We start from the raw sequence: 21163 nt of genomic DNA, 5'->3' as shown, positions 1-21163 counted from the left end.
CACCTGAGGAAAGGGTCTCAGGAGCCAGGTGACTGTCTGCATTGCATGCACTCAGGGACCCCCCCTTTCATAATGAGCGAGGCTTGGTGCAGCAGCCCCTGCCTGGAGGTCCTGCACAGTGTAATCATCACATCTACATGTTTCCGATCATTGTATCTCTAGCTTCTAAGCACATTGACTGGCCCATCAATACTGAAGTACTTGCCAAATGAAGGATTTCACTGTGACTGAACAAGCCACATGCCAGGCACCATGATAAGCCCTCCACGTGAATTTTCTCCCTCAACCTTCACAACAACCCAATGACATTAGTAGTTTATATCTGATGAACCTGAATCTGAGAGAGGGCCAGGAACTTGCCAAAGGTCACACAACAAGGGCATCGGAAGGGAGATCTAGCTTACTCCAGCACTGTCCTAAATCACCATGTGGAGTGGGAGGTTGGGGTCAACTGACCAAGTCTGGAAGGACATCTGTTTCCTAGAGCCCAGGTAAAGCAGCTCTAGGTCCCGACCAGAAGACTCTCACAGGCTGTTGCCTCCCTCTCCTGCTGGACTCCATACTCAACATCCCACTTTATTTCATTCTCTCTCCAAGATCCCCTCTGGCTTTCTACCCATCATGATTTCAGAAGTCTTTATTTCTGTTTCCACCATAGATGTGAAAAGCTGGCTTGTGATGTTTGGATTTCAGCTCAGCAACATAATTCCTGGCTTCCCAAGAGCCAAAATGTATTTCGTGCCTCCGCCCTATGAATTGTCAGAGAGTCAAGCAAGTGAGAGCGGACAGGTAAGCGGAGGTCCCTGCCAAGAATCCAAAAGACCGTCACCATTCCCTCTGGCAAACAGAACCATGTCGGGGCCAAGGACATGTCAGTAGCACCAGAAAACATTGGAGCTGGGTATAAAAGGGGCATGAAACCGGGTGGCTTCACGAGACAGCGGACATCAGTGCTGTCACTTGTCTGGCACAGCACATATTTCTTCCCAACTTCAATTATTACCTTAATTGTGGTGTCATTATCTGTTCAGTGTATACCCTTGAGTCACTCCTTGATTAACAACAGCACTGAGAAATCTAGCATCAACCTACCATCTGCACTGCCTGTAAGATCATAACCCTTTTGGCTTTTATGGGACATAATAAAACGGTAGTTTGCAGTTTCTGTCCCATTAAAGAACATTTTTATGCCTCACATAAAATCTCAGTGTTTTATGGCCCAAACATATACAGATTGAGTTTTCAGAACATAATCTGTGCTTGGGTTTCTCGGTGATGACCGAGAGGTGGTCAGTTTCAATTTGGGTGCAGCTGAGACCGCGGCCACAATTGGATGGGAGGGGTGGGCATCTGCGTTTGGATCTCTCCTGCTGCAGAACCCGTGCTTGGCACGATCAACCTCTGAAAGGTCTCAGCTGCTCTGAATAATTGTCCAGACTGTGTCACTAGAGAGAGACCAGGAGGAACTGCCGGGTAATTGAGAACAGCATTCTCACAGTTCTGCCCCGTGGGGACCACTCACTGGATGAATAGCCATCATTTCGCTCATTTATCTAAGTGCCGTTACCTCCCCAGCACAGCCTCCTCCATTATCCCAGCCTGTCCCCCAACCACCAATTGAGATGAGTTGTAATTTGTGAGTAGAAAACTCAAGGCCAAGGAGATAATGGGGATTTCGTCCCCCTGCAGAAGCAGGGCTAGGATCCAAAGCAAATGGCTCAAAAAGTCCAGGGATATTCCCTCTGGCCCACAAAGCTGGAATCTCTTTAGCCTGGTGCTTCTCAAACATTCATATGCATGCAGACCAGGTAGAGGGTCTTGTTTAGATGCAGCTTCTGACTCGTTGGGTCAGGAGGGAGGCCCAAGATTCTAGTCTTTGCTAACAGGGAGGGTCCTGGTGATGCCTCGGCTCCTAGCCGTACTTGGAGTAGCACAGTGCCAACTCAAGGAAGTTAATGAACATCCCCTTCTGGAGTGGGTAGCCATTCCCTCCTCCAGGGGACCTTCTCAACCTAGGGATCGAACCCAGGTCTCCTGCACTGCAGGCAGATTCTTTACCACCTGAGCCACCAGGGAAGCCCCTATATATGTATAACGCAGCTGCTAAACCATCAGCGGGCCAAATGACTCTCTCTTCTGCAATGATGGAGAGACACACTAAGTGGGTAGGCCTGGGTAGAGATGCCATTCAGGTGTTATGCCTATGCACCCCCATTTATAGTTACAAGGTGGGGAGGCCATACCATCAGAGCACTGGAAACAAGCCAGCCTGTCCTAGTCCAAAAGGTAGGGCTCTCTTAGTTCTGATCATGACAGACGCAAGACGTATTCTTGGAGGGGTGTCCCAGCCTTCCTCTTTCTGACCCAGCCCCTAACTGCACAGGGTGGGCCCAGCCCACCCCCTCAGCTCTCTGTGTCTCTTCTGCCCACAGCTCATTACAGGTGTCCAGCAGACAACCGAGAGGCACAACCAGGCCTTCCTGGCTCTTGAAGGGCAGGTCATTTCTAAGAAGCTCCACGCCAGCATCCGCGAGAAAGCAGGCCACTGGTTCGCCACCACCACGCCCATCATCGGCAAAGGCATCATGTTCGCCATCAAGGAGGGGCGGGTGACCACCGGCGTGTCCAGCATCGCCAGCGAGGACAGCCGCAAAGTGGCGTCTGTGCTGAACAACGCCTACTACCTGGACAAGATGCACTACAGCATCGAGGGCAAGGACACCCACTACTTCGTGAAGATCGGCTCAGCCGATGCCGACCTGGTCACCCTGGGCACCACCATCGGCCGCAAGGTGCTGGAGAGTGGGGTGAACGTGACCGTGTCGCAGCCCACGCTGCTGGTCAACGGCAGGACTCGAAGGTTCACCAACATCGAGTTCCAGTACTCCACGCTGCTGCTCAGCATCCGCTACGGCCTCACCCCCGACACCCTGGACGAAGAGAAGGCCCGCGTCCTGGACCAGGCCAGGCAGAGGGCGCTGGGCACGGCCTGGGCCAAGGAGCAGCAGAAAGCCAGGGACGGCCGCGAGGGCAGCCGCCTGTGGACGGAGGGCGAGAAGCAGCAGCTGCTGAGCACGGGCCGCGTGCAGGGCTACGAGGGCTATTACGTGCTGCCCGTCGAGCAGTACCCTGAGCTGGCGGACAGTAGCAGCAACATCCAGTTTTTAAGACAGAACGAGATGGGAAAGAGGTAACAAAATCGTCTGCTGCCATTCCTCGCCTGGATGGCTCAGCGGGAGTCACTGTTATCTCCTCTCCTAAGGAGATGAAGACCTAACTGGGGCACTAAAGGCCGGGCTGCTTTAGGAGACCAAGTGGCAAGAAAGCTCACATTTTTTGAGTTCAAATGCTACTGTCCACACAAGAAGTCCCACCTCCTGGAGTAGACTAAAGCCCGGCGGCAAAATTCCTGAGGAAAAAAAAAAAAACAAAACACAAAACAGACAAATGGACGAACACACAACCATGTTCCAAGTTCCCCTAAAATAATGACCCACTTGTTCAGGGTCTACGCAGCCAAGAGACGGAAAGAGACGCAAAATGTTCAAAAGAAACAAAAGAACATACATATGCACACAGGAAACAAACAAAACACACACACACACACACAAAACAAAAACACAGCGACCGCAAAACAGAGACGTGAAGACGAGAAGGCCTCATGTTCTATTACCTCACTCATTCACACGTGAGCGACACACAGATATCCGTGAGGGCCAGCATCCCAGGACCAGCTAAGGACCACGATTCAGACTGCTCGTTGGATAGATAACTACAGACGTTTTCGTTTAAACAAATACAGGTGCATTTAAACCACGACTTTGGGGGTGATTTGTGTGTAGCGACTGGGGAGGGGGGGTAAAAGTGAAAGAGTGAGCACTGGAAATAACTTTTTAAAGAAAAAAAATAGAAAAACACAAGAAAAAAAAGGAAATTCATATCAAAAATCGAAGCGAAATAATACCGTTCAGCACTTAACTCTCAGGTCCTGATTTAGTCTGGCCTGAGCTAATTTATTTGAGCGCAGAGTGTAAAATTTAATTCCAAGGGTGGCTATAATCACTACAGATCAATTTCATACTCTTTTGTCTTTGAAGATTCCATTGTGGACAGTAATACGCAGTTACAGGGTGTAGTCTGTTTAGATTCCGTAGTTCGTGGGTATCAGTTGCAGTAGAGGTGTGGGCATCGTGACACTCTTTTGCTAAACGGGCACCACTTCAGATCACCCTGTACATACCTAAGCCTTGAGGCACAATCACTGTTTGAGATTTACAATTATTAGTGTGTTTGTTTGGTCCAGAAACTGAGACAATCACATGACAGTCACCACGAGGAGAGAAAATAAAAAATTTTAAAAACCCACAAAAAACAAGAAAAAAAAAGTTTAAAAAAAAACCATAAAAAAATGTCTAATAAGAACTTTGGTACAGGAACTTTTTTGTAATATACATGTATGACTTGTTCATCGAGTTTTTATATTAATTTTAATTTGCTGCTAAGCAAAGACTAGGGACAGGCAAAGATAATTTATGGCAAAGTGTTTAAATTGTTTATACATAATAAAGTCTCTAAAACTCCTGTGGACACTGGTCTTCTGTGGAAATGCTTTGCGGTGAGGGCAAGGTCAAAAGTTCTGGAGAAAAGGGTGTGTGTGCGTGCTTGGTTGCTGTTATGTCCGATGCTTAAGACCCCACGGACTATAGCCCACCAGGCTCCTCTGTCCATGGGATTCTTCAGGCAAGAATACTGGAGTGGGTTGCCATTCCCTTCTCCAGGGGATCTTCCCAACTCAGGGATCAAACCCAGGTCTCCTACATTACAGGCGGATTCTTTACCATCTGAGCCACTAGAGAAGCTGGAAGAAAGAGGGATCTTGTCAAGATGCTCGGGCAGATATGGACTTTTGAACTTTGGGGGCAGTCTTTGTTAGAGGCATCCCCTGTTCTCCAAGCTTCTCTAGAGTGATCTCTCCCAACATCTGCAGCCCCACTCTACATGGAGCGGAGATGAGAAGGAGAGTGTGGGCCTGGGACCAGTGGGTGGTGAAGACCCTCAGGCCCACCGGTGCCTGGACGGGTTCCTCCAGCACTCCTGGGACAGCCAGCCTTCTCCCTGCTGCCACCTTCTAGTTGTAGAAGGTGCTGCCGGGAAACTGAAATCACACAGTTGTCCCCATGGGAGGCCTGCATGTGTCTGTGTGTCACGGCTCAGTGTGTATCTGCATATGTGTATATTTTCCTCCACACTAGATCACTTTACCCCAAAACTTGCAAACTTGGGGCAACCGAAGTCAGAAGACCATTTTTTTTTAATAAAAGCTTTTCTTAATTTTTCCCAAACTAAACTTTTTATTTTGTATTGGGATATAGTTGATTAACAATGTTTTGGTTATTTCAGGTGAACAGCAAAGGGACTCAGCCCTACATATACATCAGAAGAACACTTATGATTTGGATGAATTTTTCCCCACCAGTCCCACAGTCAGAATAGTAATACTATCATTAAGAGCTCATATTTATTAATGCTTGTTGCATGCCAAGAACAGTGTTTGCAACCCCATAGACAGTAGCCCACCAGGCTCCTCTGTCCATGAAATTCTCCAGCCAAGAATATTGGAGTGGGTAGCTGTTCTCTTCTCCAGGGGATCTTCCTGACTCAGGGATTGAACCCAGGCCTCCTACATTGCAGGCAGATTCTTCACTTTCTGAGCCAACATGGAAGCCCCATTTTTTGATATTTACTACATGCCAAGAAGAGAGCTAAGTGCTCTACACACAATATTTTCATTCAATTCTATTTTTTTTTTTTTCATTCAACAGCATTATTCTGAGAGCTTACTATATGCTGGGCCCTATGCTAAATTCTGGGGATAAAGGAGGTGACATGAATAGGGGCACTAATCTCATGAAACTTACAGTCAGGGATGCAAACAGACAACAGTCAAGTAGTTACACTATAAAGTAAAATGACAGGGGTCAATACCAAGAAGGAGAGATTTACAAAGTTATAAAAGCACTTAGCTGGGGATGTGGCCTAGACTGAGAATGCAAAGGAAGTTACTGAGATTTGAAAGTTGAGGAGGAGTTAATCAGATGAAAAGAGGTGAACACATCCCAGACCCAGAGAACAGTACGTGCAAAGGGACAGTGGTCACACAGTCAGGCCAGAAAACAGAAAAGGCTTTCAAGGTTCAGAAAACACCCTGATTAAAGACTGGAATTTTTTTTTTTTTTTGTATTACAAACAGGGAGTCTGCTTTAATCTCTGATATCAACAAGTGCTCTGAATACGGTGTGACCAGGCAAGGGAGCTGATGCAATCATCTATGTGAGATAACAAGGAAGGTTGCTGGCCATCAAGGAGGAAACAAAAGTAAATTGAGTGGACAGATTGCAAAGACAAGCTCCTAGTATCATTCACTTCGCAAGTGGAGAAACAGGCTGCTTGTCACAAGCTGGGAGGTGGTGGAATGATTGAAGCCCAGCTGCGGCTGATTCCCAAACCTCTCCAGCACATCCGGGTGGCATGTCACCCTGAGCCCTCCAAGGTTTCTGAATCACCACTGCCTTTCAATTCTCTAGCCTGACCAGGGGTGGCTTCCCCAGGTGGAAGGAGATGGGAAGAGAGGCCAGGCTAGAGAGGCCATGGTGTATCAGATCCCATGGCCCTCTTATCAGCAGAGCAAGCTGTGATGAGTGAATCAAACAGGAGAACAAAAATACACCAGAGAATTTGCTTCTCAGAAGCACGTGTAGGGACTTCCCTGGTGGTCCAGTAGCTAAGACTCTGCACTCCCAATGCAGGGGGGCTAGTTTGACTTCCTGATCAGGGAACTAGAGCCCACATGCCATGACCCAGGAGTCCACATGCCATAACCGAGATCCAGCGCAGTCAAATAATATAAATATTTTTTAAATACCTTTAAAAAAGAAGCACATGTAAAGCTTTCTTTCCCTATTTTCTTTTAGAAGAACAGGAAGCAGGACACAGGTCCTTCCGTGTGCTTGGTCCAGCTGCCTTGTTTAATCTGACTGGTGTCAGGACCCCTTGGATCTGTACCCACAGAACAGCCTCCAGTTGGTCATAAAGCCAGGCTGAATCCCAACTGCATGGGGACCAACTGCTGTGCCCTGTCTCTCCAGGGAAGATGCAGCCAGTGGGGCCACCAAGACGGAGGGGATCTCAAGCAACAAGGCAGTGGGAGCTTGCCCAGCCTCACCAGCCTCATGGCGGGGCGGGGGCAGCAGGCAGACCAAAAAGGGTGGGCTCACAGCACAGCACACAGGCAGTCACATGTCACCAGAGTTTCCCGTGAACGTGAAACTCTCCTCTTCTATGCCAGCCATCTTTGAATTATCCATAAGTGTTCTGTTATACCCAGGCAAGCCCAGCCCCTCACAACATGCACACTCATAACACAGGAGAAGGAGATGGTCTTGGGTTAAAAACAAACAAACAAACAAAAAACTTCTGTCTTTCCTTGAGCCAGACCTAGAATGACCAGCATAAAATGTTTCACCTCTTCCAAAAGTATGGGTTGGCCACACTTTTTCCATAACATCTCATGGAAAAGCCTGAACAAATTTTTCAACCAACTCAGTATTAGAACAATGAAAGACAATTCCAGAAAGGCCTTTCAGGGGACAAGATTGTACACTCTGAAGTCAGCATGATGGGAACAAACCCTAACTTGACCACTCATGAAACACAGGGCTTGGGAAGGTTCATGTATGTTGTTTTGTCACTAAGTCACATCTGACTCTTTGCAACCCCTTGGATGATAGTCTACCAGGCTTCTCTGTTCATGGGATTTCTCAGGCAAGAATACGAGAGAGGGTAGCCATTCGCTTCTCCAGGGGATCTTCTGACCAGGGATGGAACTCACGTCTCCTGCATTGCAGGCAGATTCTTTATAGCTACATGCCAAGAACAGTGTTATGTGCTCTACACACGATACTTTCATTCAATCCTAGTTTTTTTCATTCAACAACATCATAGCCACCAGGAAAGCCCTTTGGGAAATTACATGTATTAATTGGGGTAAATAGCATTAGCTGCTTTAAGAGATAAACCCAGGAACTTCCAGTGTCCAGTGGCTAAGGCTCCGTGCTCCAAATGCAGGGGGCTCGGGTTCAATCCCTGCTCAGGGTTCCCACATGCCACAGCTAAGAGTCCACATGCCACCACTAAAACCTCCTCATGCCGCCACTAAGACCCGACACAGCCAAATAAGTTTAAAGAGAGAGAGAGAGACCCAATATAAGCTAACACAGAAAGCGTTGAATCCTCACTTGTGTAGTTGTCCACTGCGGGCCAGCAGTGGGAATGGCTCTGCCCCAGTGGGCACCCCAGGCTCCTTCCATCTTTGGCTCCACCCTCCTCTTCCTCCTCAGAATCTTTGAAGTAGCGCCAAGAGCACATGTGTGACTACTTTATTTCTAATGGGCCACACTTGGAGGTATACTCATCCCCTCCACTCACATTCCATGAGGGGCTCCGTGGACCTTCCTACTGCAAAGGACACTTAGACAATGTGGTCTGACTAGGAATCCAGGAAGAGGAGACCAGATGTTCATGAGTCTAAGCAGTCATTGCCACATAAGGCAGCATCTAGGAGCCTCTGTTTCCTGACCCGTAAATCAGGGCTGATAAACACGGGGCTGCTTGGATGATTAAATGAGATTGCATATATCACCAACACATGGTAAGTCCCCAGTAAATGCTAGCTTTTATGATTTCTAAATCTTTGCTTCAAGCCGAGTTTCTAAAAGTAAAACTTGAGGCATGACTTGTTCATCCTAGGAGTAAGAGATTTTTATGCAGCTGTGAAGGAAGATGGAGAAAACTGGCCCTCAAATCCTGCTCGGGGGTGCCCCTCCTCCCTCCCAGGCCCAGGACATGTACCTCAGGACGCTGCTCACGGCTTTTCGGAAAGGCTCGGAGATCTCAGCAACATGGAGTCTGGCTGTCCATTCAGTCGTTCGTCGACATTCCCAGTCACCAAGCACAGGGTCTTCCCGGGCACCGTCAGAAGCTTGGACTACCAAGAGAAATAAAACGTGGTCCAAAATCTCACCGTGTAAAGCGTGAGGACTAACTCACAAGTCAATCTGTGGGACAGAGCGGGCTCGAAGCTGGCACAGAAGTGGTCCCCCAAACAGTGAAGGCGGGGAAGAGGACCACGAGTTCTGTCCACGAGCTTAGAGCTGGGTACTCACAGGGACGAGAACGTGGGGAAGAGAAGGTGAGAGGGCTATCCGGACTAAGAAACAGGTTTCAGGAATGAGAAGAAAGGCATAAGCTGACCGCGGAGAACTTGCCAAAGGACAGAGCAATGGCTACGCACGAGGACCCTCCCAGCCACTTGGAGGTCTCTCAACACGCCCACAACCTCCAGGGCCCAGACCAATCAGAGCAGGATCTCGAGGGGGCGTGGCTGCCAGGGGCCGATTCTGAAGTTCCCAGGTGATGCGAACCTGCAGCCAGGGGAGAAGTACTGATTGGAGCCTTAACAGGAGGTACGTGGCCTCACACATTGATGTCGGAGTGAGGCAGGAAGGAAGACCAGGCTAAGAAGCCCAACGTCCTCTTCCATACTGCGAGGAGTGTGCAGTGGGGCTCTTGTTGTCTAGTCGTTAAGTCGTGTCTGACTCTTTGCGACTCCATGGACTGTAGCTCACCAGGCTCCTCCGTCCTTGGAATTCCCCAGGCAAGAATACTGGAGTGGATTGCCATTCCCTTCTCCAGGGGATCTTCTCGACTCCAAGATTGAATCCGCGTCTCCTGCTTGGCAAGCGGATTCTTTACTCTCTCAGCCACCAGGGAAGCACAAGGCTCTTGCACCTGGTGAAAAATATTACTAGGAAATCCTTTGACTAGCAAAGTGGAGAGAGGAGAGAAGCAGAAAGAACTGAGTCTGGGAGGCTGCATCAGCCCAGATGATGAGGATACACAGGATTAGGTTTTGGAGGGGGGAGGAGGCTCTGTATCTCCCTCAGAGCTGGGGACAGTGTCGGTACAGGGTCGAGCTCAGGCAGGATTCAGTCCAGAAGCTCCGAGGGTGTCCTGCAGGAGAAGTGTCACAGACACAACATGGCCTCTCCACACAGCTAAAAGAACCAGTGCCTCAGAAGGACATAAGAAGTCTAACCTAGGCTTACCTTCAGGATTCCTCTGATGGGCTCACGTCAGGACTTGGCAGGAAAATTCTGATCCAGTGTGCCCACAGCCAAGCCTCACCATCCATCCTGAAACTGCTGGGAAGCCTGAACCCTCCCTCTGAGGCCCAAGCTGGCCCTCCAACGGCGAGGCAGCCCTCCAAAACCAAGTCTGCACCAGCTGGAGTCTTTCCAGAGACTGACCTCACCTGTTGCCCAAGCCCCACCCTCCTAAACCCTTGCTTCCTCCTGGTACATGCTCGCTGTCTGGCCACAAGGTGGCAGCCTTTCCCACGAAATCGTCCTGGATCTGGGTCTGGGCACCTGGGACTGGTTTAGCGAAAATGTTAGCTCCACTCTGAGAATCAAGAGACAGCCAAAAAAGCCCTGCGCCCAGAAAAGAGTCCTGTGCCCTCAGAGAGGCCCCTGGAATCGGTTCCAGGAAGCAAGATTCCAAAGAATATTAGCCCTGGGAACAGCCAGACTGGATTCAGAGCCTAGCTCCACCACCTATTCCCTGAGTAGATTTTCATACAAACCTTCCCCTTCCTGAGAAACCCGTTTTCTCAGGTGCAAAATGGGGGGAAATTACTTTATAGGATTATTTGGAAAGAGTTACAAAAATAATAAATATGAGGTGCTTGGCAAGTACAAAATTGGGATTTAAATTTTTGTTTTTTCTTAAAATAATTTTATGTATTTATTTATTTGGCTCACTGGATCTTTGTTGCTACACGGGCTGTTCTCTAGGTGCGGGAGTGAAAAGTACTCTCTAGTGGTATGTGGACTTCTCATTGCAATGGTTTCTTGTGTTGAGGAGCACAGGCCCTAGACACATGGGTTTCAGTCACTGCAGCTCGAAGGCTCTGTAGCACAAGCTCAGTAGTTGTGGCACATGGGCTTAGATGCTCCATGACATGTGGGATCTTCCCAGATCAGGGATGGAACCTGTGTCTCCTGCATTAGCAGACAGGTTCTTTACCACTGAGCTACCAGGGAAGCTCCAAAGTTTTATTTTCTACTCCAAAGACTATAACCCCAAAATGATGCCCTGTTTTCCTTTCACAGCATTTTACCATTTAAATCCCACTGCCCCCATTTCTAGCTAAGCCTGGGCTCTTTACCTAACCTCTGAAGCCTCACTTTCCTCCTATGAAATGGGTATGATGATCCCATCTCACAGGGAGATGCTGTAACTAACACCCAGCTTAGTGCCTGGCAAATAGGGATGACTATTTATCCAACATGAAGCATGATTACTCTTAGCCTGTGAGGACAGAAGGTGAAGCTCCTGTCCCGAGATTAGCTAGACACAGTCCCAGTCCTGAAGTTTGACCTGTCAAAGAGCAAAGGTCACCACTCCCTCTCCATCCGCCCTACACATAAACTACAGAAAGCAATAAGCAGGTGCTCAGCTAGCAGACCCTGGGGCAAGAGGAAAACAAGCTATGCCTGCACCCCCCATAGGAACAGTCAACCCAGTGGTCACCCTCCCAGAGAATGAAATAGAAGGATCTTGGTGGGGTCGGGGTTACCTGTGTTCTCAGTTAGGAGGGTAGTGAAGGTAGGGGGTGATCACCTGGCACCTGGCCAGCTACACAGTCCTCATCAGGGCTCCAGCCTGAGCAGGACAGACCACCTCTCTTTTTGCCCCACCCACCTTTATTTTGGGGGGCTCCAAAATCACTGCAGATAGTGATTGCAGCCATGAAATTAAAAGATGCTTGCTCCTTAAAAGAAAAGCTATGACCAACCTAGACAGCATATTCAAATGCAGAGACATTACTTTGCCAACAAAGGTCCATCTAGTCAAGGCTATGGTTTTTCCAGTAGTCATGTATGGATGTGAGAGTTGGACTATAAAGAAAGCTGAGTGCCAAAGAATTGATGCTTTTGAACTGTGGTGTTGGAGAAGACTTGAGAGTCCCTTGAACTGCAAGGAAATCCAACCAGTCCATCCTAAAAGAAATCAATCCTAAATATTCATTGGAAGGACTGATGTTGAAGCTGAAACTCCAATACGTTGGCCACCTGATGTGAAGAAATGACTCATTGGAATAGATTCTGATGCTGGGAAAGATTGAAGGCAGGAGGAGAAGGGGACGACAGAGGATGAGATGGTTGGATGGCATCACTGACTCAATCAAAATGAGTTTGAGTAAGCTCCTGGCGTTAGTAATGGACAAGGAAGTCTGGCTTGCTGCAGTCCATGGGGTCGCAAAGAGTCAGACACAACTGAGCTGAACTGACCCACCTTTAGTCCTCGGTGGGGGTGGCCACTTCCATGCAGCATTCTCTTCCATCGTTTCCCCTTAGCGCTTGCTCATCTGTCCTTTCCAGTGAACCTCTGGTCCCCTTCACTTCTAAACCCAATGAAATTATCAAATGCTTTCACCTGGTACTTCCCTGGCGGTCCAGTGCTTGAGGCTTTGCCTTCCAATTCACGGGGTGTGGATTTGATCGCTGGTCAGGGAGGACAGCGGACAAGATGATTGGATGGCATCACTGACTCAATGGACGTGAGTTTGATCAAACTCTGGGAGGTAGCGAAGGACAGGGAAGCCTGACTTGCTGCAGTCCATGGAGTTGCAAAGAGTGAGACACAACTTAGCAACTTAGGATCCCACATGCCTCTTGGCCAAAAAACCAAAACATAAAACACGAGCAATACTGTAACAAATTCAATAAAGACTTTAAAAATGGTCCACCTCAAAAAAAAAAAAAAAAAAACTTTCTCCCAAATTAATTGACCTTATCTGAATTTTACATTCACCCAGTGAGACAGTCAGGAGCAGTCGAGAAACTGAGGCTGGAAGAGAGGAAGTGACCAGATGAAGTCACACAACACAACAGACCCTTCCTAGTGTCTGGAAATCCTCCTCCGGTTCTCAGTCTACTACCTCATTATATTATGGTTCATTATTTTCTTTGCCAGGCCCCTCCCTCAACAACCCCTCACCTTAGTGGGACCTCAGTCAAACATGGATTTGTTCTCAGGCAGGAGCCATTGGCCAGAAGGATCTGCCCCACGGGTTGAAGTTAGCCAGGTGCAATCTATCATGCAGGAGGCTGGAGTGGGGTTGGGGGGGGGGGCATGAGAGGAAGATTCCAGACTGGCTCTGCCCCCAGGCAGCATCACTGTGCTAATCAGAGGACCTGTGATGCTAAGTGTCAGAACCTTGACACGAAGCAAAAACTGGCAAGTCCAAAGACATGTCTGACTTCAGACACGGTCAGATCCAGGGGCTCAAAGGACGTCATTGCCCCGCCTCCACTTCTGCCTCCCGTGGGAAGTGGCCTTATCCTCAAGTAGGCTTTCTCCATGTGTGGGACCCATGACTGCTAACAACCCCAAACCTATATCCTTGCAGCACCCGCGGAAACAGCAGAGAACCCTCCCTCTACCCACAGAAGACCTTGAATTGGCCCAAATCCCACCAGAACTTGGGGGCCGTAGATTTGCAGCAACATGGATGAAACTAGAGATTATCATATTAAGTGAAGTAAGTCAGAGAGAGAAAGACAAATATCATATGATATCACTTATGTGGAATCTAATACACGACACAAATGAACAGAAATATGACACACTATGAAACAGAAAAAGAATCAGGGACATCGAGAAGAGATGGGTGGTTGCCAAGGAGAAGCGGGAGTAAGACAGGGATGGATCGAGTTTGGGCTTAGCAGATGCAAACTGGTATATATATTAATAGAATGGGCAAACAACAGTTCCTACCGTATAGCGCAGGAAACTGTATTCAATACTGTGATAAGCCATAATGGAAAAGAATATGAAAAGGCACGTATGCATATATCTGTATATAACCAAGTCACTTTGCTGTACAGCAGCAATTAACACAACATTGTACATCAGCTATACTTCAGCAGGAAAAATTTAGAACTCTGGGGCCATAAAGAGTGGGGAAAGGTGGTTTCCCCCAGGAAAGATAAGCGCTTAGACAAAAACACGTTAGCTGCTGATGTATCCACTGAAACCACGCATTTGTCTATGCTGTCAAAAAAGCGTCCCCACACATCTTAGGCGCTCGGTTGACGAGGTCAGGGGCTGGGGATCCAAGGATGAACAAACACAGCCATCTGGGAGCAGTCTGGTGGGGAATGCCAACCAACAAAACAACAATCACAATTCAACACAGAAGTGCTGGGGAGAGAACCGCAGGGCATGACGGGGACACGGCAGGGGGAGCAGGTAATTCCGCGCTGATGGGGATTTGGAAAAAAGGACATAGGAACTTCCTGGTGGTCCAGCGGCTGAGACTCTGCACTCCCAGTACAGGGGGCTCAAGTTCAATCCCTGGTCAGGGAACTAGACACCACATGCCGCAGCTAAGACCCAGCACAGCCAGATAAGTAAATATTAAAAAGAAAGAAACACATGCACAGGTATCACATGGGGAAGATCTAGGTTGAAACTTAATGGGCAAAAAGGCACCAAGCCCATCAAGTCTTCCTGCTAAGGTTCTTATCCACCTCCACCCGCACCTGCCACCGCCCACCATGGGCCTTTCCAGTCCTCTGCGAAGGCAGGGAACCTCCTCCCAACACCAACCTAGAGAACCTGTCACTGGGCAGAACTGGGGATGGGGAAGGGCTGGACATCCCTCCTGCCCCTTCACTTCCTCTCTCCCTCCCCCAGCACATGGGGAGCTGGACCTCCCCTTAGTATCAACTGCGTTGTCAGCAGAGGTGGTTCTGCCCATCAGACCAGCCTCTGCTATACTGCACGGGTCTCCTGCCAAGTTCCACAAACACTTAGGGTTGGCCGGTCTGTCGTGGGGCTTCCCTGTCCATGTAGGAGGCTGAGCAACATCCGGGACCTGTATGCACTAGATAGCTCCGCATGCCTAGTCGTGTGCGTGCCTAGCCGCTTCAGTCATAGCCGACTCCTATGCAACCCCATGGGCTGTAGCCCATCAGACTTCTCTGTCCATGGGATTTCCCAGGCAAGAATACTGGAGTGGGTTGCCATTTCATTTCCCAGAGGATATTCCCAACCCAGGGATCGAACCTACATCTCTTATGTCTGCTGCATTAGCAGGTGGGTTCTATACCATTAGAGTCCCCTGGGAAGACCTGCCTAGTTGTGACAACACCTCGAGACATGGCCTGCTGTCCTCTGGAGGTGGGGAGAAATGCCCTCAGTTGAGAAGTGCTGCTCTAGTGCCTCCCCACTCCCCCTCCCTCATCGCTCCTCCACCCCAGACTCCAGCCCCCTGGTCAGGCAGGCTAGCTCCCACTAAGCAGACATTTGTCAGTGCTCACCCAAGTTCATCCAGGGTGTGCTGCTTCCCTTGCACGCACCGCTTTGCTCTGCACGTTCCATTGTCCCCACATTCTCACAAGCTCCGTGATTCCCCACGCAGTGCAGGTCGCCGCTCAGCGCTCTGTGTGATGCCTTCGCTCATGCCCAGTGTCTTGGCACCCGTGCAGTCCTCCCCAGCTCCTTGCAGTGTGTCACACACATGTTCTTCCTCCATGCGGACCACACTGGAAATCATGCGTGAGTGCACAGACCTGTGCTCCTCTGAGCATGCACCACGTGCCCCCTTGCACACGGGCAAACACACAATGTGTGTTGCAATTCAACAGACACACACATGCAGGTCATAGCACCCGGTGCAGACCCCGGGCCTTCCACCGCATCGCTCAAAACACGGTCTGCTGTACACTTCTGGACAGACTAAGTAAGACATGCCTCTCCCTAACCCGTATTCTCACTCTTCACTCCAATGTCACTGGCATCAGGATGTCTGGTATACCCCCAAACTGAAAGAGTCAAGACACACCTGACCAGTAGAGGTTCCCACAATAATCAGGACAGCTTGGCAGACTAGTACTTCTGAGAAAAACACCACCTCCTGCAAGCCGCCCTGGAAGCCTTACAGGTTGGCGCAGATGGACACTGACTCATATTCTCTCTAGAAATGCCATGGATGCCACGGCACCATGCCCAGCCCCTTCTGGAGAACACTGGAAATCATCAGTCACCATCAGATGCCCCTTTTCAAGGGACTCCTGGAACATGACAGGGGAGGAAGGAGGAAATACATTACCCAGCCATCTCAGGCCCCAGCATCCTGCCTAGGTCCCAAAGGAGGGCCCTTGAGCGGTCCCTTGCCCCTCTCCATGTGTCACTTTCTCGTTGGGATGGCTCTGGTGTCCATCACTGGAATGGACCCTGGGAGCTGCGCCTCACCCGAACAGATCTACTGCCACTCCGTCTGCAGTGTTCAGGTCGCTGCCCCCCTTTCAGCAGGGGGAGCTGGCAGGGCAGGGGAGGACTTGGGAGGGGGGCAGCAATCCATTCTCTTCTCCATACTTGGCTCATGAACTTAGCTACTGAGTAGCATCTCCTGGGTGGTGGATCCCAGAAGGGGAGGCTCAGGGCGGAGACCAGTCCTTAGTCCCAGAACCCCTGGTGTGGAAAGACAGGAAGTTTGTGTGGCATCACTCTCGGCACAGATGTAGACTCTGTATACAGAAGTACAGGGGGATGGCCATTTTATGCGCCTCTTCTGACCTTGTAGGACGGGACATCTGACAGTCTCTACACTCGAGGTGTGCAGTGAAAGGGTTTCTGGCACAAGTTTTGGAATCAGTGATTTGAGGTTGAACCCTGCTCTACTATGTACTTGCTCCAAGCCTCAGACAAGCTCCCTAAGACCCGGCTTCCTCCTCTGTGAAGTGGAGAAAATGATGCTCCACGTCTCCTGCAGGTGTTATGAGACTCCACTGACACCCACTCTGTGTAAAGCACTTAAACGGAGATGCCACAGTCCCACGTACTGGCTCTTGTTAAGTGCAGGATACAGAAGATAGCACTTAGCACCAACTCTTTAACAATGCCCAACTCAGCACTTAGCACCAACTCAACAATGCCAGGACAGAGAACCTGGACTCTGCCAAGGGCTCAGCTCTCGTACCCGAAGGCAGAAGCATCACCCTGAAGGCCCTTTCCCCCTCTTTGCAACCCCCACCCCTGCTGGAAACCCCTGTGTCGTCCTGCCGGAGATCTGGCAGAGGGGAAACTGAGGACCAGCACAGAAAGGAAGAGAGTCCCATTCAGAAACATGTCCCATGGATGGGAAAGCACCGGGGGAAACAGGACGGAGACCAAGTCTAAGCCATTGCACACCCAGGCAGGCTCAGGCCCTCAGCAGAGGGAAGCAGGCCAGCTCTTATGGCCAGCTCTGCTTATGGCCCCAGGGGCCCCACCCCAGCCCCTTCCCTCTGGTCCTGCACTCAGGGAGGTGCTGGAACCCGCTCCCGAGATGACTTGTCCTTCCCAACCCCGTGTTCAGTGACATCACACTGGTAGTTTGGCAGGGGCCATAGAGGGGGTAGCTACACCATGCACGTGAGCAAATTTCCACGAGACTGGGGTGGGGTTGGGGTAGCGGAATACAAGAAAGGATAAAGACATCAAAGAGCCATTAAGCGGGCCGCCTCTGGTGGCCAACTGGTTGGGATTCTGGGCTTTTGCTCCATGGCCCACCTTCAGTCCCTGGTTGGGGAACTGAGATCCCACAAGCCATGTGGCCAGGCCAAAAATAAAAAAGACAGAGAGAGAGATTAAGAGAACAAACATATGGATGCCAAGGAGGAAGTGAGAGTGGGAGTGACTGGAAGATTAGGACTGACACATATACACTATTGATAGGGCTTCCCAGGTGGCGCTAGTGGTAAAGAGCCCACCTGCCAATGCAGGAGACGTAAGAGATGTGGGTTTGATCCCTGAGTCGGGAAGATTTCCTAGGGGAGGGAATGGTAACCCGCACCAGTATTCTTGCCTAGAGAATCCCATGGTCAGAGGAGCCTGGTGGGCTATAGTCCATGGGGGTGCAAAGAGTGGGACACAACTGAATATAAAATAGATAACTAATGAGAACCTGCTGTACAGCACAGGGAACTCTACTCAGTGCTCTGTGGTGACCCAAATAGGAAGGAAATCCAAAAACGAGGGGATATAGGTATACACATAGCTGATTCACTTTGCTGTACAGTAGAAGTGAAAGTGAAGTGAAGTCGCTCAGTCGTGCCCAACTCTTTGCGACCCCATGGATAGTAGCCTGTACCAAGCTCTTCTGTCCATGGGATTTTCAAGGCAAGAGTACTGGAGTGGGTTGCCATTTCCTTCTCCAGGGAATCTTCCCAACCCAGGGATCAAACCCAGGTCTCTCACATCGTAGACAGACACTTGCTTTACCGTCTGAGCCACCAGGGAAGTAGAAGCCCACTATTAATAACATGGCCTTGTAAAGCAACTGTACACCAATAAAAATTAATTTTTAAAAGCAGAATAAAGGAAGCCCTACCATTTACAACATGAAAAAAAAGAGAGAGAGAGAGAGAAGGGGGTAGAGAACATACCTACAGGTTAGGTGAAAGCTTTCTCCTTTGACTTCAAAGAGACAGCGCGTGGACACCCAAGGCAAAGAACTCAGGCCTGGCAGCATTCTAAAACAAATCAACAATTAAGTACTGATAACTGTGGCAGAAGCAGCACAAGGACATTTTCTGTGTTCTTCCGCATTTTCGGGGTGTGTGCAACCAGTTGACAATGATACGGTCTGGACTGTGGTGCAGGCGAAGATTCCTGCCTTCAGCTTCCTGGCACTGGTTCTCCCCAGGCTGGGAACCTTGCCTGCAGAAGCCTCGTGTACCTTCTCTGAAGGGAGCTGCGGGGCGCCAGGTCACACCATCCCCTACCCCGGTGGGGAGTTCACATCCAGGAACTAGTCCACCCCAAGCTTCAAAGGCCTGGCTGCTCCCCTGGGTGAGCAGCATCTCTGAAGAGTTATCCCAGCTCCAGAGCTCCAATGGGATTGGCCCAGGCCACTGCTCCTATGGCACTGCAGCCCAGCTTCCCCCTCCACCCAACCCTGCATCCCTCCCTCCCTCCCTCCCAGGTGTTCCTGGCATGCTAAGAAGCTTCCTGCACTCAAATTTTCAGCCCAGAATCTTTTCCCAGGAAATTCATCCTAAAATACACCCTACCCATCTCCCTGTAAAGAGACCACTGCCCAGGAGAGCTAATGCCCAACCCCAGGTGCTTTTTTGCAGTGAGGACTTGTCTATGGCTGCATGGCTGTCCCATGCACAGGTTCAGGGGCTTCCCAGGTGGCGCTAGTGGTAAAGAACCTGCCTACCAATGCAGGAGACATAAGAGATGAGGGTTCGATCCCTGGGTTGGGAAGATTCCCTGGAGGAGGGCATGGCAACCCACTCCAGTGTTCTTTCCTGGAGAATCCCATGGACAGAGGAGCCTGGCAGGCTACAGTCCATGGGGTAGCAAAGAGTCAGACATGATTGAAGCGACTTAGCAGGCGTGCACATGGAGATGCCAGGGACCTGTAGAGCCGATGTAGGGGTTTCCTTGGAAGAGGTGTCTCACAGCCTGTTTTGCCGGGGGGTGGGGTGGGAGAAGTAGGGGGAGGAGCATGATGGAGTGAGTGTGTGTGTGTGTGTGTGTGTGTGTGTGTGTGAGTGTGTGTGTGTGTGTGTGCCTTTGCTGCTGTTTGTTTTCCACCCCTGTTGAAGGGCACGGCAAGGGGCGGGGAGGCAAAAGAATGCCACCTGCTTGCTGAGTTTAGCAACACCCAGGACCTCTGAGACAACAGCCACCTGCTCTGCTAACTACACAACACATCTGAGTGTGCAGAAACACACGCCCTCTCTACCTGCAGGCACAAAACGCAGCCCCAGAAACACAGCCCACCTTCCCAGTCCTGGTTCTTCAGTGGCGATGGAAAGAACTCAGCCCACCTCACCTTGAGTGCAAGAGGTGAAGCTGAAGAATCAGGTCCTGGGATCAGCTCCTGGTCACAGGTAAATCCTAGCCTCTAGCACATGTCACTCGCTCCTGCACAAGTCCATTTATTCATTTCCCCCAAACACTCGCTGCACTCGCTGTTTGGCATCTTTGCTGGCTCGGAAGCTCCCTGTGTGAGGCGAGCCCCAGCTCACTCTCCACAAGAGGATGCTACACAGATGGGGAGCCTCCTCACCACCTGGAACAAGGGAGTTCCTGGCCTCCCTGCCGACGAGAGGGCTCTGCTGATCAAACTCCAGGCAGTGGACCATGTCCATGCTGGTGGCTCCATGCAGAGGCAGAATTTGCCCCCCACCTTCCCCCACAATCCTCCTGCCCAATCCAGCGTTCAGTGAGAGCACATGCCTGAACCTTGCCCCTGGTGGGGGCAACCATGTTACTCGTTAACTTGGTGATTGGAAATTGATTTATTCTCTGAGGTGCTAAAGATGAAATGAGGAGGAAAACCTGTGGAGGGCAAGGCTTCTGGGTCCTTGTGCCCTTAGGGTAACAGTCATGCCATTCACCGTTCAGACGAATCTAGAACTTCACCAAGCACTCAGATGCCAGATCTCATGTGCTAGGAGAATCTTCTGTATTCCCACGTGTGGGAGGTCTTGTGTTAACACCAGCTACTCTGCAGCCTGGAATTTAATGTCAGGTGGGCTTGGGTCTGATTCCTCCCCCTACTTCTCCCACCGCCCCCCAGCAAAACACACTGTGAGGCCCCTGTTCCAAGGAAGCCCCTACATCGGCTCTACAGGTCCCTAGCATCTCCGTGTGCACGCCTGCTGAGTCGCTTCAATTGTGTCTGACCCTTTGCGACCCCCAGCCCCAGCTGGACGTGGGAAGTGCCAGCTCAGTGCCTGGTTCAGGATGCCCAGTCAATCCACAGCCACTGTCAGTACTATTGTTGCCGACCCCAGGGAAGCTCCTGTCCACGAAATGAGCCCCTTGGAGGCTATGCGTATGGCAAACCCATCATCCACCTGCTCTTGGGCCATCCCCTGGCCCCTGACCCTCTGCCTTCAGAGCTGCCATATGTGAGGGCTTTCCTCTTCTGGGCTGGACCTTATGTTTGATCGCCATGAAATGAAAACATAAGATACCAAGAGACTGGGGCCGGGAAAGGCCCATGAATCCCTGTTAACTTCATGCAGGTGCGAAT

At 50.2% G+C, this 21163-nt stretch overlaps 1 protein-coding gene and 1 long non-coding RNA gene across 16 annotated transcripts in view; one reads left to right on the top strand and one right to left on the bottom strand.

Moving 5' to 3' along the window:
- TENM2 (teneurin transmembrane protein 2) overlaps window positions 1-4587 on the top strand; it is a 1394962-nt gene extending 1390375 nt beyond the window's left edge. For 14 of the 15 annotated variants that reach the window (XM_027545731.1, XM_027545730.1, XM_027545725.1 and 11 more), the window contains 2 exons: window positions 659-789; window positions 2433-3194. In XM_027545731.1, coding sequence (XP_027401532.1) covers window positions 659-789; window positions 2433-3194 — 893 coding nt within the window. Of the gene's footprint in view, window positions 1-658; window positions 790-2432 lie in introns of all 15 variants that reach the window. The other variant, XM_027545724.1, reaches the window with a different exon arrangement.
- LOC113895061 overlaps window positions 1-20284 on the bottom strand; it is a 70030-nt gene extending 49746 nt beyond the window's left edge. Inside the window, exons 1-3 of the long non-coding RNA XR_003511747.1 lie at window positions 19955-20284; window positions 18555-18641; window positions 8908-9043 (exon numbers count right to left, since the gene is read on the bottom strand). This is a non-coding gene — a long non-coding RNA (uncharacterized LOC113895061). The remainder of the gene's footprint in view (window positions 1-8907; window positions 9044-18554; window positions 18642-19954) is intronic.
- Window positions 20285-21163: the final 879 nt, after the last annotated feature.

Source organism: Bos indicus x Bos taurus, chromosome 7 (genome assembly GCF_003369695.1).
Source record: "Bos indicus x Bos taurus breed Angus x Brahman F1 hybrid chromosome 7, Bos_hybrid_MaternalHap_v2.0, whole genome shotgun sequence".
NCBI classification, from domain to species: domain Eukaryota; kingdom Metazoa; phylum Chordata; class Mammalia; order Artiodactyla; family Bovidae; genus Bos; species Bos indicus x Bos taurus.
Note: the sequence above shows the minus strand (reverse complement) of the source record. Positions and strands in the feature narration are given on the sequence as shown.